The following is a 17,063-nucleotide window of genomic DNA, read 5'->3' on the forward strand; positions in this document are numbered from 1 at the left end:
CTCTAGAAGTCCTCTGTGATGATGAGCGTGGCATGTCTCTGTTGTAATAGGATAGGTAAGTCTGTGATGGGGGATGGACAAAAAGCAGTGGATGGGATGGGATGGTATGGGATGGGATGGGATGGGAGAAGAGATAACTTAGTGCAATTTGATGACTTGCGCGCCGTTGGATGGATGGATATTGTCTCATGCTCATCTACCGAACGGGGGGATCCATCCATCAGCGCGTGCGTGCGACATGGCATCCAGCCAAGCAGATCCTTATTAACTTGATGGCTACATACAAAAGTGCTGCGATGCTGATTAAGGTAGAGTCAGTCAGTCAGGTATCAATCACATTGCATTGGATCTGTATCACTTTTCTCTTCTCTCTATCTTTCTGTGGCATCGTTCCCCACGTTTGCTGGCTCGCTTTTTGCCCTCCCACCATCTCTTTTCCCCTGGGCCTTTACCTTTCGTCCGCTAGTTTGATCCGCAATCCGTTGGCTTCTTGACGCGTTGGCGCTAATACCGCATCGTGCCGACGGGAGTCTCAATCTGGTCTGCTGAGTCAAGCCAATTCTACCCGCTTTATGTGCTTACTCTTGGCTGTCCTTTCCAGAAGCCTCATATCGAAAAGTCGTCGTGCAACTCTTGCTCAAACATCATGTTCTGTTGAGATATTTGCACGGTCTTTACGCTTTGTCTTGTTAGTGTCTCTTAGCGCAAGTTACGCCATTGAGACGTTAGTTGTCTCTTTTCTCAATGGGAATAAGTTTTTATGGTTCCCGTAGTGGAGGGAATGTTGGTTTCGCTTCTGCACGAGGCGTCACTGGCCGCCGTTGGTATCAGAGTTTGGACTAGCAGCCCGCCTATGCTCTGTATGTTTAGTTTAGTGGTTTTGACACGAAATACTCTAAACGGTTCCTCGGCGAACTTGACTAGCTACTACCTAGAGAGGGCGTGTACATGTCATGCCGTCATGTGTCTTTGACATCGTGGGCTCAAGCACGGTTGTAAATATGATATCCAACGAAGACGAGGAACAGCATCGCATCGTGGGCCAAAGCGTACGAAGCGAGAAGGGAGGAGAGACGAGGGAGGTTTGTTTACTCTACGCAAAGCGCGGTTAGTTTGCCCATTCACCGCTTGCAGTGCAGTGCAGTGCAGGCAATGTACTTGTCACCAACAACATCTACCGATATCTCTTGTGCATTCTTGACCTTGGACCTTGGATCTCTCCCTGCATGGACGGGCAAGGCAGTTGAATCCCGCCAAAGCCTGGAGAACGGGATATGCCAAAACAGCCGCACGTGTTGCTCTCGCTGCTCGCCCCGATTTTTTCATTCTCTTTTCATTCGAGAAGCATCAGCCAATCCGAATCTCGCACTCAATCCCTGAGCTTCGGTTTGTCTGCCACGTCGTCGCGTTCGCTTCGCTTCGCGCAAGTAAACACCACGTATTGTATGTACCAAGGTCATGAGAATGTCCAAAAACGGAGACCGATTGTTTGACAGATCCGCGACGTGGGGTACGTGGGAGATGCCTTGAGGCAGAAGCGTCACGGCATGGGGGTTCGTTATCACGACTTTTGATAAGATGAGGCTGAAGCTGAGTTTGGGAAACAGAGACTGTCTAAAGACCGGAGATGTGGCATTCGCGAGTTTCTGGAACCTCGCTATCGTCCATGGATATCAAGCTTTTTTTCTTACTCACCTACCTAGACCGGATAGCTGGGTCAGATCAGACACCCATGATAAGAGCGCTGCACTGTAAATCATCCATCACGCAAACCTTGGGGGCCCTTGTCTATCGTCGCATGATTCACCCTCCACTGCCTTAACATCACTGTTACCTACCTAACGCAGGCAGTTGAGAGAATTAAAGGTGCTCGCAAGGACCCCACACGTCGGCCAATCTAATTCTTATCAATCAACCATAAGGGTCTTCCCATTCCGAAAGGTCCCCTACTTGCGACCTTCTCAAATCTCTCGCACCTCTTATCACCAACCGTTTCACAATCCATGGCTCAACGGTCGGTACATGCATGCAAATTCCGGAAGAGAGAGAGAAAAGGAAAAAAAGTTCCCTTCCCAAAAAGGGTTGCGCGAGATTAAAAACAAGAAAAGATGAACGAGTCGGGATGAAACTTGGCATTGAAAAAAGTGACTGTTCTCGGAGGGACTCGATGCATGTCATGCAGCGTCTTTTCTTCACATGCGGCCAGGATCCAAACCGGTCAGTGTGATGAGCTAGGGATGCCGATGCCCCTTCTCACCGATCAAATGGTGATTTCGTCTTGCCCTGGCTAGAAAGAGCATTCAACAGCCGCCGAGACTTGTGACCCGAACCCGAATCCCGCATTCGGTGGGTGTCATCACGTCAAAATCTCTAACTACAGCGCGAGCAAGGATGGCGGGGTATCGGGAACGGAGGACGGAGATTGAACATACCAACATAATACATCATGATACGCATCGGGTCGGGGTCAAGACAAGCTAAGGCCATCATCATGGTTGCTATTACACTCTGAAACTATCTCGGGTGCTATCTCGCCATGTTATCACCCCAAATCATCATGATAGCCTTTGGCTGGGCGATAGAGATCAACTCAATCTTCCCACGTGCTCTGGACCCCACGACATCTGATGATTCCGACCTTGGCTCAGGCGTGGGATGATCTTCCGAGAAGAAGCATTACGTTCCGAATAGACGGTATCTGGCTGCCTTGAAGGATTTCGAGGGGGGCATATTTCAGCATGCAGATTGAGTTAGGGTTGCGACTGCGACCACTTCAACACCAACACCAACACCATCATACGTTGGCTCGCATACATAATGCCAGTTGTGAATGCTCCGGGATCGTATGTACATACAAACGCCGCCGAGATTGAAAGTAAAGTAAAGTTGCTGCGCCTGAAAGCCCCGAAAGTACCGCCATGAGGCCATCTACCCCACAACAAGGCTCACCGGTATGGGGTATGGAGTCCAATTGCAACGCAGTGCCAACATGCAGCATGCAGCGTGGCAGGGCTGCTGACACACCTGCTCTATTGGAGCCATTGGATGGTGATGCATCCTGCATTGCATCCATGTATCGACAGACAGACAGACAGCACCCGCATCCGATGAACCGAGGTGCAGGTAATGAATGCCTTGGTCCCCTCAATTGTGTGTGCATTATGTGACGGTCATGATTTGCAATTGTCAGAGGGAGGCAAACCTTGATCCCCTTGGTCTGGAGGGATCTGAGGCCCGTTTATCCAGGGGATTTCCTTGTTAGTTTGAGCCTGGACTGGACCGAGATGGATATTAACTTTTAGTAAAGCGTCTCGTCTGAAGTTTTTAGTAGGGGGTGCATGATGACGATGACTCTTGTGATGTCAACTGTGGCAAAGGGCGTAGCGTTCGTGCCCGAGCAAGATCAGAGCGTCTGGAGTCGTCCTCGTCGCGACCGCAAGCTAGGATTGCAAGAGGAAGTTGGAGAGTAGAGTAGTTAGGCGATCTCTGGTGAGTTGCATCATTGATATCGCATCGCAATTATAGCCAATTGACAGGTTGGCAGCCACTTCTCCACGTCTGATGCTGACGCTGACGCCAGAGGGATCGTAGCCAGGGGCCAGGGAAAGGGAACAAAAGCCAAGCCGGATAGATGCATTAGCGCTGCACATGACACGTGCATACAAGCCCCGTAAGTGCATACCTTCACTAGTTTCATACTTTCAAACGGTCGCTCCATCTCCTATTTCCTAAATCGTCGACTTGCAGTTCTTGATACACCTCACCCGCTTCTACATTTACACGCTCTGTTTTCTTTTAATTTATTCCTGGTACATGGGCTCGCTCACACCCTTGTTGCTGCTTTTCGAGCAAACTCCGAGATTTCATGCTTCCCAAAGAGTCGAGACACCGTACATTATCACAGACCGGTCAACAAGCTCGCAGACAACCATGACCATGACTGTGACCATAATACCACTAAATGCGGCATTATGTGCATTCTCTCTGCACGGACAACTGTCACACCCTCTCGGATGTTCCGTCATCTATCTCCCGGTCGCAACGGAGAATTAAAATGACGGGGTGTTATTGACGTCGCGCCAAGACGAGTTATGCAAAACGTGATCGTGGTATCGTGCGAGTCTTACCCAACATGCAAGCACTTGAGACCGTTCTTTTTTTTTACTCCACGATGGATGGAGCTTCGGCACACCCTGGCCCCTTATTGTCATGCCATGATGCTTGCACCCGCACAAGCCAGTGAGCATGTGACTTGACCATACGGTGTCCCTCTAGCATAGCCATAGAGTTACGTCTATTGGTGCAATGGGTGCATTGAGCGTTTCTGCGACAAGGCTGGCACTCAGTGATCAGATGTCTGGAGGATGTCTTGGATCGGAATATCGATCTCGACAAACAGTTTGATCCCGACGAATCGCTTACTTTGTTTTTAGACATCGGAAATGCCCGACTGCAAACTTCTTTACAGAGTATGGAGGTACAGCAAGCATAGATTACGGAACCTCGATACGCCGAGACACAGATCCTTGATATCACGCTGATCACGATCTCGTGCCATGTGCACGCTGAATATTGACGACCTCTCTTTCGTTACCAATATACTGGATTGCGTTACGATTGGCGTATCGCAAACTCGGTGAATTTTCTTTGGTGCAAAACTGGTTATCGCGAGACAAGTGTCCACCGAGTTTGCTTCTCTTGCAGCTCTGCTATTGGTGTGTTGGTCGACACAACCGTTGGTTCTGCATCCAATCCCAGCTCCAGCTCACCTCAACCTCAGCCCCGTTCTCAATGTCAGCGTAACATGTGGATCTTGAATAACGAACTGAAGATATAGCCATGCTTCACATTGTCTCGAGGTCAGGTGATGAGCAAACAAGTAGTTGCTTTTTTTTTCATTTTTCATTGTGTTTCCATGGAGGACTTGGTTGTTGGACGAGGCTTACATCGTTGGAGCTATCACATCTCAAAAAAAGCCACGATTCAGGTCTTCAGGCACGACCCCCGTCACGCTAAAGGGAAGGCTGCATAGGGCGCAGATCACATTGCGTTTAATCGCTATGGCTGGAGGAGAAGAATAAGATCTTGTGGAGAGCTAAGCTCAATTAACGCGATATGATCTCAGCTAAAGCGGCTGAGAGATGTTTCCGTCATTCTCTTATTGGTTGTTAACCCTGTTGAATCGATCATAAAAGGGGAAATATTCCCGGCGCCCGGATCTGATGTTGCAATGTGAGCGGCTATCACAAGTGATATCGCGCGTGAGATGTACTTCGTAGCGTGGATTGGAGGTCCTTGATCGCGATGCGAGCTGAAAGCGAGGGATTGACATCGTGCTTATGATGAACATTGCTAATTGCGAGTAATCCTTGGTATAATGGGCAAATCATAATTGTACAAGATGTCAAGGAACTCCTCGATGGTACTTCGACGAAGTCATCTGAAACCAGACATGTCATTACTCACTTCTGTCTTGTTGCCCCCTCAGCTGGTGGCTTACCATCTCTGCGACGGGATTTATCACTAATCAAATTAAATGGCACCAGCCATTAGCTTGTGAGGCTTTCAGGTTGTTGTCCAACCAAACGACTCATCGGTCATCCCGCCTCTTACTTCTGCTTCTTCTTGGTTTCAGTCTCGAGCCTTCCGTCTACCAGACTTCCGTCAGGCAAAACCTTTTCTCTGGTCCGAACGTAGGCCAACAAAAAGGGGTACGCCAGATCACAAATGACTGAGGTGCCAGTGATGAAAACACCAAGAGGATGGAAAACAAAGCCATGAGCCTCGGGCCAGTACCACCACATCAGACCGCAAGAGACGGGCAGACCCATGACGGTGCCAACGAAGCGACAGAACCTGGAGGCGATATGTCAGCATGGCTGAGTTTTAGATGCCGTGTTTGTTCTGAGATTGCTTTTTCGGGTTGTCATCACGAGACAACAAGTGGAGGTTCATCCTACTGGTAACCAGTCGTCGGTATTGCTTGCGCGGTCTCATTCAGCAGACCGCTCTCACCTGAGACACGAATTGCAGTGATCTTCAGAGTTCTCGGGATCAAAGAGCATGAATATGAGAGATGAGAAGACAGTTCGACATGTATCGAGACACGCCCTCTGCAAGAATCAACAATTGCATATAGGAAATGAAAGACTCACCAGATTCCATAGCTCTGTCCACCAGAGTGACCTCTCTGAAGAAGCATAGCCAACGCCGAAACACTGAATATCATCTGCGCCACACCAGCCGACCAATATGCCAACTCTGTAGTATCTCTCGCCTCAAGACCCTTCCAATTCTTGCCCCATTTGATGCCATACCCTCTATGCGGCTCCTTAAGCCACCACCACACAAACAACCCATTGCCCACGACACCCGCCACAAAAACGAGGAACAGCAACAGCGCGATGTTGTTCGCTATAAGCGGACTTGAGGCAAACGACCTCGGGGCTGTTTTGAGCGTAGCGTAGAGAACAACCATATCGAGAAGAAGCCAGAGGGTGAAACCGTATGTCTCGATGGGCGCTTCGCACACACCAAAGGCGTAGACTACCTCCCATCCTAGATTGAGACCCAGTGCGACGAGCGGTGCGGGCGTCGCGTGGGTTGCTAGTGAGCGGCGGATCATGAGGATGTAGGCGATTAGCCAGAATGTTATGCCGAGGGAGAGGCAGGCTGTTGATGCAGGGACGAGCCATGGTGGTGCTGAGGGGGGTGGGATGTCTGATGAGCCCATTTTGTGGTGTTTGTTTGGGTGCGGGTGTGCTTGAGGTGTGATATGATAGTTAAGAGGTTGGAAGGAGATCGGGGGTGGGTGGTACTTAGGATGATGGAGATATTGACTTTCCGGTTGTGCCGGATGATACTCTGTTGATATGTTGAGTTGTGAGTTGTTGACATGTGGACGAGGCTGTGGTGAGACATGGATTACCCTATATTGGATGTCAGCTTGGGGTTGAGATGACACAACATCTCGCGGCGGTTTCCCGTCACTCATTCGGAGTTTGGATATTGTGGTCCATCTGATCATTCCGAATTCTAATGTGAATTTTGGTGTCCTCAAAATTGAGCTGTGGACGATTCAACACAATAAATGTGCCCTTCTGTTCGCTCAACGTTATGAAGTGCTCTCTTCCGTAGCAACATAACGTAACTAGAAAAGTAGATTAAGGCCAGACACTAGGAGCTTATGAGATAAAAAATTATAATGCACTCCAAGGCTTCTCAATTTGCAGGCAGACCATTTGTGCGGACACGTCAGGCCGGCTCTGAGGTCTCATGCAGATGAGATATACGAAATTCTATCTCATGACTGATTCAGGTTGACCTTTCTTACATGTTTTACCGGTTTAGTAAACTTGGAGAAAGTATAAACAGAGTAGAATTTATTTGACTGAAAACACATGAGGTGCTTCTTTGAGCCCGATACTGGGCAAACTCCTTCGACCAGTGCTATACATATACTCTTGACCTGCTTTTGACGTATAGGCCTGCACTGTAACGTGCCACTGAGTCTGTAGTTCCAAACTTATGACTTGGACCCTGGGGCTACAGATTGGACATGCAGTGAGATCGAAGTTGCTCTGAAAGGAGACATATTTTGCTGTTAGTTCAGATACAGAGACTTGGGGGATTTAGCAGCAGGGCTGAACCTGAGCAAATGAGTTTCTTTCTAGTTATTATCCTACTCGATCTCTCCCAATGTAAGTAACTTAGGATATGAGCTTCTGAGGAAGCTATCCCTAAATATCGGCTGTAATCTGATTCTCAGCGCGAGACGGTCACCAGTGGGCTCTGCTTTCTTGGCAACTTGTATTCTAGGTAGGCCAAGTCAACTAATCATCTGCCAATGAGAACTGGCACTTGCACAAATACTACCTCACGACAGTTGCAAGAAGAAGCCGTATGTTGGTAGATAAATCAGTAGGTACATACAAGTATTCGGCTTAAAGGGCCATCACCTTCAGTTTCCCCCCGCGAAGGTCGGCCTTGTCCATCGCCCATCGTTCCAGTGATTGGGGAATACCTCAGATGCGACGGTCAACCATAGCGGAGTAGATTGTCTACGGAGATCATTAAACAGCCCAGGGCGTATATTCTGGTGACTATTGTTGTACATGAAGAATACACTATCTGCTCTTCGGTTGTCCTGACATGCTCGTGAGGGCCCGAGACAGACACTTGTGCTTGACAGGAGAATAACCGATAACTCGACGGTGAATAGCTATAAAGTAATGATTCGTTCTCCCATCTTGATACCATGAAGGAAAATAAAGCGAGTAGAGAGACAGTCAAGTCTTTTGTGGGTTGGGCAAACAGTCTCTGAGTCTGACCTTGCCATGGCACGACATGAGACTTCGTAGATAGAAAAGGCCGGAGAAAATCACTAAACACATCAATAATGCAGTTTTGTACACTATATACATACCAGATGACCAATGGTAGGTGATAGAGGTCGCAACGTGCAATGCTTTCCGATGATAGTAAGCTTGGCGAGAAAGGCTTTGAGCAACATTTAGGGATTCGTCGAGTTAATTCCGCCTCTTCACCCAACAAGTAAGCGAAACCATTTAAGAACTTCTGTAGGACTTCATAGAATAGTCCGGAAACTGATATCTTGGCACCGGCCCGGACTAAGGTTCTATGAACATTGACGGAGTCGTTGACGAAAGCCTTCGAGAATCACCTACAAATCCAGTTCACCATAGGGACCTGTATCACCTGTATGGGATCAAATGAAGAGGGAACAAACAGAATCAAGTCATTGACGATGGAGAGTAAGCTAGATAACCTTTGAGACTGGTAGAGGCTGAGTCCATCAACCTGATGGACGAAGCTAACTGAAGTCTCGAGAACTTGAGAGAAACTCGGGATCTTCTCCTAGCTCAACAATCACGGCGCATGAACTAATTATTGATGCCCAAAGGCGATGAGATGAGCTTTCAACCTAATCAAGAGTCTTTTTTTATTCGATGACAAAGTCAAAGCTAAAAACATCCCATCGTCCGAGTCAAAGAGTGTCCACATTCTGGTTCAATATGTGATTTAAGACCTCACTTGACAAGGATACTTCAGGTCGGAGATATGACATGGAGCCTGAAAACCATTCTCAAAACTATTTATGAGGAAGAAATAAAACCTCAATGTTTCATCCCACGTTTGAACTGTCCACAATCGCAAACATCACCATGTTGACGATGTTGATGCCAGACTGAGCTTTGATGACATCGTCAAAGCTCAACTTTCCTTTCGGGTAACGTAAAGAGTTCAAGGAGTCATATGATCAAGTCATGAGATTGATACGCGTTATCTCACGGGGCATCAAGATCTCCATCAAGGCAGTGGGAAACATATCCCTACTTTCACTTCGGAACGACCTTCTTCACCACTTCCCCGGCGCGGAATGAATCAAGGCCCTCGACGCCCCGGGCCTCTACATCAAGTAACTCATAAGACTCCATACGTAATTAAAGCATCGTGGCAAAGCATAACTTGTGCATGAGGATATCGCCGGCTTTGAAGCCGGTCCTGAATGGAGAATATTCGGGCCATGTACACACCGGTGAGGATATCAGCACAGACAAAAACACTCGCTAATCAAGCTTATTGGACATGAAGCCCTCAGCAAGCGGAGAAGCACTGGCGAGAAAGACCGACTCTTTCCGCTGAAGCGACGGGGACGTGAATTATGCTCAGACCCTCATGAGGCCCAACGCTGTGATGTGATGTGATAGGCGTTCAGATTATCGGCCTTTATTACTCAAGAGTTGTTATCATGATGCTGACGCGGGCTTTGATGTTTCTTTTGTAAATATGAGGATTAAGGATCTGCAGTGAGTGAGTTTGGGGAGGCCGGATGCTTTTACCGGCCAAGACTTTGGGAGATTGACGGATGCTTGGGGAGATGATACTTGCCATGTTGAGAAGCCAAGCTTCGGTACGAGACGGCTTGATGCATAATGATTCTGAGGGTCGATGAAGATATGATATCACTGTCTTTACTCTGTACTACATGATAGGCTGTGAAGGTTTCTATGAGGTTTACCTATGAACCGACGATAGTCGAACTGTTATCCATCGATTCCTCCCAGAAACACTGACGATCTTAGTGTATTGAATTCTACCCGAAAGACAAACGCATCGAATGATGCATTAGCACAGTCCGCCCCTGCAAGCCGCAGAATTCCCAGATCTACAGGGTCAAACAAGAACCGGCAGCGACACGGAAGACACCCATCTGCTGTAGCTGCCGGCGGCAGAGCCTATAGTGCACCATTTAGGAAATAGCATGATTCAGGACATCGGCATTACCTCCACGCACAGGTCACGTCTGTCGATAATATTTCGGTTTGGTTACAACTTTCATCAAACACACTACGTTCCAACAGCCAAGAGAACGAAAAGCTGGAGTGCCCCGGATATCCCGAGGTGAAATTGCTGGGGGAACATGGAGATGTCCCATGGGGACAATGGACAGGTTTTGTTTATTGTACGTAAAAGCCGAGTGACTCGTAATATACCATCTCACTCTTCGTTGCCAAGGCCAAAAGACCTGAATTAGTAGGTTCAACGAAGTAAAAAAGTTCAAGCCGTGTTCTCTTGGCAACGGACTCAGACCGAATATCGTATCACGGAGCACCCCACGCCAATATCTTCTAGAATTCGACTAGAATTCCTTTTTGCTTTTCTTGCAGTGCGTGCGTGCGTGCGTGCAGGATGAATGAACCGAAACCCCTGAGGCAAAAAAGAGGTGCGTTGTCAGGGATTAGGGATGACGACATGAAGGACAGGGATGCTTGGGGTTATCTTCCGCGGTGAGTGTACTGTAAGCCGCAGTGACTGACTCTTGCATGACATTGCAATAAGCTTATTCCTCAGTAACACGTAGTTTCGTTGACTCGAGGTTAGCTTGGTTGTTCAACACCGTATTCTCGATGGACCAGTTGACTGTTTCTCCAGAAGACAAAAAGACAACTATTGGGCTTCTTCAGTGGACTTCACCCCTGTAAATCTGAGCCCATCTCCAAAAATCTCTCCAAATTTCCCCAAACAGCATCAGTCTTGTTCCGCACCTCCAAGCCCCAATTCTTGGCGTGGCAAAAACTTAGCAGTAGCATTTTCCATATCATAACAAAAAAACAAGAACCCAAATCCATGCCCTTCAACTTGGAGTGGTATGACTATCAAAACATCAGACATATTGAACAAAATGCTATGGGAAAAGGAGGCCAGAAAGGGAATACCCACCTCGGGTCCATGCTGCGGATTCAACCCTCTCTCGGTAACGCGCCCGTCAGCCTCGAATTCAGTGGGAAAAGTTTTGAAACTAGGTAACTTGTAGCTTTATTGCCTTTTTCGGATGAGTGTAGCCAAGCTTATTGGAACCACATTTCAGAGGCGAACAAGCCGTGACAAGCACATACTGTCCCCAGAGACTCATGAGAAGACCCAAGTCATGAGAAGATGTTGCAGTAGAGTACAGACATCATGGAGTATTATCTTGGATACCATGATGAAGATGAAGATCATTCATGATAGACCCTATAACTACCGAGTGATGACAACAGCTCTCTCCATAGATAAACACAAGTCTACAACAGCAACATGCAGATCAGTCATTACTAACGGCCCGGATTTATAGCCCCAAAACAACGGGCAAACCGGTCCAGTCTCGCTGCTGCTAATCGGCTTGGGATTGTCATTGTCATGTACGTAACATGACGGCCTTCTAGCGCGTTTCCACCACTCTGATCCCTTTCCCATGTCCCCAGCTTTTTACTCCATCAGTTGCACCATGCAAATACCTAACAGAAACGCTCAATTCAAACCCCATGTAATCCCTCGCCGAGAACGTGGAGTGTTTTGCCCCAAGGGTCCTGCATCTACTCTGCGGTGCAGTATCAAGTGTAGAGTATCTCCTCACGAGAGAGAATCCACATATGGGGAGATTCGAGGCGACGAGATGATCATCACAGCTGACTTGTTACCTCATAGTCTAAATTGAGTACCAAGAGAAGAACAAGGTACGGGTTTGCCCCCAAACGGACTGATGTACTACTCCATAGATACGTACGGCGAAAAGAAAGAGGGTCTCCCCGGAAATTCCAAGGCTGCCCTTTCGCCGACTACAAGTCCTATCTTGGTGGAACCCGCTCCCCCCAAATACCAAGCAAAGCACGGCCAGAATCCATTCTCTACGCGGAGCTTAATGAGGGAATTCCGAGCTCTTATCCGACCTACCTGTCTGCTTAGCCTTGCTAACTCAGTATCTTATATATTCCTCTTCCATCTCTGTGTTCAAGTTGCACTTCATCCTCCCCTTCCTCCTCATCCATCTTATATACCCCATCATATATCATAACCCATGTGTACACCCTAAGCAAGCAAAGTCTGTTCAACATAATTATATACCCACCATATACACATACTCATATATACGCACACAACCGCCATCATGTCTACATATCCTCAAGACGTCCACAACGACATCTACCCTTCAGACCAAGGCCACGACTCCAGCAAGACCAACAGCAAAGAGAAAGTACCCCTGGACCATGAAAAAGGCCACGACATAGATCTTCACTCCGCCCATAACGTCCCCGTCGTAGACAATGGCTTCGGCGGCGGCGAGGGCTCCAAGAACTTCCGCAACATGACAAAATGGGACACCACCTTTGCTCTACTTACTAACCAAGTCGGTCTCGGTGTGCTGTCGTTACCCAGCGTCCTCAAGACAATGGGTATTATTCCTGGTCTTATTGCCATTATCGGCATTGGTCTTTTGTCATGGTATACTGCGTTCGTGCTGAAGCAGTTCTTTGGAAGACATCCTCATGTGTTGAACGTCGTTGACATGACCAAAGTTGTTGGCGGTCGTCCTCTTGCTATCGCCTCTGGAATCGGTCTGTTGGTCCAGGTGATCATGACAGCTGCTTCGGCCAGTGTCACGCTCTCTATCGCCTTCAACACGATTTCCAGCCACTCCATCTGCACTGTGGGCTTCATCGGCGTCGGCTGTCTCTGCTGCTGGGTCCTCTGCGCGCCCCGAACCTCCAAGTTTGTCTCGCAGTCCGGCATCCCCTGCATGGTCTCCGTCATCGCTGCTTCTGTGCTGGTGATGATCTCCCTCGGTGTCAAGAACCCTACCGCTGCGCCCGTCGGCTGGAAGAAGGACATCAAGATCGTAGCGAACCCCGACTTCCGCTCTGGTCTCAACGCGTGCCTCAAGATCTGCTACGCTTACTCTGGTAACATCAACTTCGTCACCTACATGGCTGAGATGATCGACCCCGTCAAGGACTTTGGCTTTGCCCTTGCCTGGTTGGAGGTTGTATCCATCACCTTCTACGTTGTCGTGGCTATAGCCATCTATTGTCTCGCTGGTGAATATACCGTCTCGCCCGCCCTCGGCTCGGCTTCACAGAACATTGCCAAGATCGCCTACGGCATCGTCCTCCCCGCTGTTCTGTCCACCGGACTCGCCTTTGGTCACACCGGAATCAAGTATGTGTACGTCCAGGTGATGAAGCACTTTAAGCTCCAGAGCGAGATGACTGCCAACAATGTTCGCTCTTGGTCCATCTGGATGACCATCGTGACCGTCTTCTGGGCCCTCTGCTTCATCCTCTCCAACGCCATCCCCGTGTTCGACTCTATCTTGTCTATTGCCTCGGCGACTACCATCTCGTGGTTCACATTCGGCTTCAGCGCCGTATTCTGGTTCCACATGAACTGGCACCAGATGTTTGCCAGCCCCACCAAGATCCTGTTGACCTGTGTCAACGCATTCCTCATCGCCATTTCGATCTTTATGAACGCGGCTGGTCTGTGGTCATCTATCACGGAGCTGTTGGACCTGTTCGCCAACGACTCCAGTTCCATCCAGGGCGTCTTCGACTGCGGAAGCAATGCCCTCTTCTGAGCAGGTCTCGGACTCGTGTATGAAGCAAAGTGTCCAGTTATTCTCTTCGTTTAGACAGCGGGAATCATTCTTTCACCCTTTGTAAGAGCATTACGTTGGTATCTCCTGAATTCTGCCATCCCTGTATACGTGTGTCATGTTATTTGCAGTCAGCGTTTGTTAGAAACTGTTATATAAGAGAAATCAAATAGTGGTTCCACGTAACATGTGGTGATCCAATTGTGTTGTTGTGAAGTCACCGGAGACTCCGTAGTGGTAGTCTTGGCAGTTGATCCAAGACGCGAGCCTGGGATATATCATATATGTATATGTATCCACAGCCGGCCGAGTCGATGCTCACGACCACAACCGGGCCGGTTGATGGTAGTGATAATTATGTCCCGAGCCAAACCGGTCCATGTCGGTAGTGGATCGTCGTTGACACAAGGTTTGCTTGCTTGCCTGAATCTTTGATGGATCGGTAGTGGATCTCATCTCAAGGGAATCACGTTGAATGTGGTTCCATTGCCAGGATCTTCGGATGCTAAAGTGGATTTGCCGCCAAGCCACCCGCTGACTGCCTGGCTTTGGGGCGAGTGGGACCTTGCATAGCGTAAAACTTTGCTCGAACCGCCTGCATGCGGCTCTTTTCAGCGCGTGAGCCTCCTGGAACTTGCACCTGCGAGGCTGAAGTGAACATGATCTGACTCGTGATGCGCTGGGACCATGCCACTCGCAATAAGCTCCAAGACTCGTCGTCATCTGCCCTATCGCGTGCAAGATCAAGGGAAAAGGAGCTGTGTCATCCCCTTGCGTCTTTCTTGAGCCGACGAATTCCGGTCTTCGTGTTGATCATCAGTTTCACCATGCCTCAGCCATCAAGTGGCTAAACACAGCGGCAAAAGTCGCCCATATCTTATCGTAACTCTCGAAGCCATGGTCAAGGCTCAAGTTGTCGATCAGCAATCGATAAGAACTTGGCGATAGAGTATGTTGGTGTTGAGGCTCTGCGGAAACCAACTACCGATAGATGGTCAACGCACTAAAGAACAAAAAAGTTGGTGATATCCAGGCAACAGATGGGAGGAAATCATGGAAAACACCACAACTCAACCTGCCTGGCAATCTCCAACTCAACTTCACAATCTCTCGGTGGCTCACGGCCTCGTTATATAACTTTCACCCTTGGACCTCTTGGAACCGGCACAACACCACGTCGGCGTATTTGTCGTCTTGTGCCGGTCCAGACAGGGTATTTCCGCCACGATGTCCTACGACATTGCAAGTCGTGCTCTTATTCCTGTCACTATTCAACTCCCAAGTCCCACTGTTCCTCCACTCTTTGCCGGTCCCTCTCTTATGCCGTGCAAGTGCGCATCAGCATCTTATGAGGCTCTGCCCAAACCTCCTCGCTTGCCTATTTCCATTAGCCCATCGATTCCAGTTGTTCACGCCATGTAGGCTCCGCCATCATTTCACAATTTCGTCTTGCTCGTTCGTCTTGTTCTCGATTGTGTTTCATTTCAGGTGGAATGCCTCTTCTATTCCGGTTTTCTTTGTCAAACACATTGGCTTGGCTTGTTTGTAAAAATGTACAGTTCCGGCCCGGCCCTATACCCGGGAATATTTGTCTGGTCCTCTAGTTGCTTCGTGCACCTCCCTTCGACTCCCTCAACTCGTCCATCTTGGCGACTCGCTTCTTGAACTCGACGTACTGGCACTTCTCGTAGCTATGTCGCTCATCCTAGTCAATCCCTCTAGCGTAAGCATGGTGTTTTATTGATATTGATATTGATATTGATATTGATATTGGTATTGGTATTGGTATTGGTATCTCGGTAATGATCGGCTTTTTGTTGGGCTGAAGCTTGGCTGGGCTGAGCTGCTGAGCTCGGTGTAGCCGCGGACTTGGGCTTCCTTGGGCTCAAACTCTGGAAAAAGGTAATTGACTTACCGAGCACTTCCATGGGGCATACCACGTATCCCGTCGGCACTTGTTGAGAGGAATCAAGAGGTGAGCGCAGCTGTCTCGGTAGGCCAGAGGGAGTTTGGCATCTCGCATCTCCTCGCGGGTCGCTTCTGCTCAGAAAGTCAGCGGTCGATATTCGGTAGGAAAAAGTCGCTCGAGTATGAATTATCGGGTCGGTACGTACGCCGCGGCTCGGTGATAGCGTCAGAAGCCATGGTTGCTGATCAATTGGACTTCGAGATGTGAGGTTGTCTTGGATTGGCAGAGCTGTCGTGAGATGCTCTTTCGGTTCAAGGTCGGATGCGTCGGTTTATGCCTTGTATTTCCGGCAGAAATGGATTCTTGTCCAATGAACGCTCGTGAATTACCACGCCGGCTTCAAATCACCAAATCACCTTGTGCTACTAAATTTAATGACAATTCTTCTTGCAGCGGTGGGAGTATTATTTGCTCAGTATAATCTCGCCTGTCATCTTGTAATATTCGCTGCGAGCCTGAGATGATCACAACTTCAACCTCACCCGTGCCGGAGATGGTGGGGCCGGTCACCACCGGCTCCGGACCTGCACCTTGGTGAATAGACGGACATCTAACCAGCAAGACAGTTGCGCAATGCTTCTTCATCTTTTTATGATTTTTGGTTTTATTTCTCTTGCACAGAATCCCCAATCTATATACTTCCCTTCAGCCAACCAGCGTGTTGGAATCTTGCCCTTCGTCGCAGACTGTCTTGTCAATTGACGCTTTGACTTACAGTTCGCGAGATACGACAAGGATCTCAGGCCCATCAAATGATCAGACTTCTGGAAGCTTGCAATGGAACTCAGATGCTCTTAGGTAGACCTACCACAGGTGCCGTCTGTTGACCTAGGATTGAGCCCATTCAGTATTCCTTGCGAACTGCTTAAGCGTGCCGAAGGAAAGCAAGCTTGAGACCTCGAGGTCTTCATCACGTAAGAACAACACGATATCAGCGCATTACCAACTTTGACGAAGCCCAAAGACATCACAAGGCCATATTCCAGTACTCCACTCTTGGGTTGATGAAGTCGTGATGCTATAACCTATGCCGATAAAGGCCGACTCTCGATGTGTCACTCATCAATCACGCCAGTTATCATCAAGAAGAAACCTCATTATATGCCCTTACATTTATTCTTGGCTTTATTTCAAGCCGCAGGAGATGCTATAGCCGAT

The 17,063-nt window shown here is 48.6% G+C and overlaps 3 protein-coding genes across 3 annotated transcripts; 1 reads left to right on the forward strand and 2 right to left on the reverse strand.

Moving 5' to 3' along the window:
- Positions 1 to 5,609: 5,609 nt before the first annotated feature.
- On the reverse strand, positions 5,610 to 6,733 carry J7337_011944 (uncharacterized protein; the record flags this gene model as incomplete). The annotated part of the gene is made up of 2 exons (XM_044829477.1): positions 5,610 to 5,856; positions 6,156 to 6,733. The coding sequence occupies 2 exons, from the start codon at positions 6,731 to 6,733 to the stop codon at positions 5,610 to 5,612; spliced, it is 825 nt and encodes a 274-aa protein (XP_044676152.1).
- A 5,718-nt stretch (positions 6,734 to 12,451) lies between these two features.
- On the forward strand, positions 12,452 to 13,918 carry J7337_011945 (uncharacterized protein; the record flags this gene model as incomplete). The annotated part of the gene is made up of 1 exon (XM_044829478.1): positions 12,452 to 13,918. The coding sequence occupies one exon, from the start codon at positions 12,452 to 12,454 to the stop codon at positions 13,916 to 13,918; it is 1,467 nt and encodes a 488-aa protein (XP_044676153.1).
- Positions 13,919 to 15,536: 1,618 nt separating this feature from the next.
- J7337_011946 (uncharacterized protein) lies at positions 15,537 to 16,081 on the reverse strand (the record flags this gene model as incomplete). The annotated part of the gene is made up of 3 exons (XM_044829479.1): positions 15,537 to 15,641; positions 15,852 to 15,976; positions 16,051 to 16,081. 3 exons carry the CDS (start codon positions 16,079 to 16,081, stop codon positions 15,537 to 15,539), a joined length of 261 nt encoding a protein of 86 aa, XP_044676154.1.
- Positions 16,082 to 17,063: the final 982 nt, after the last annotated feature.

This window comes from Fusarium musae, chromosome 9 (assembly GCF_019915245.1).
Source record: "Fusarium musae strain F31 chromosome 9, whole genome shotgun sequence".
Taxonomy (NCBI): Eukaryota; Fungi; Ascomycota; class Sordariomycetes; order Hypocreales; family Nectriaceae; genus Fusarium; species Fusarium musae.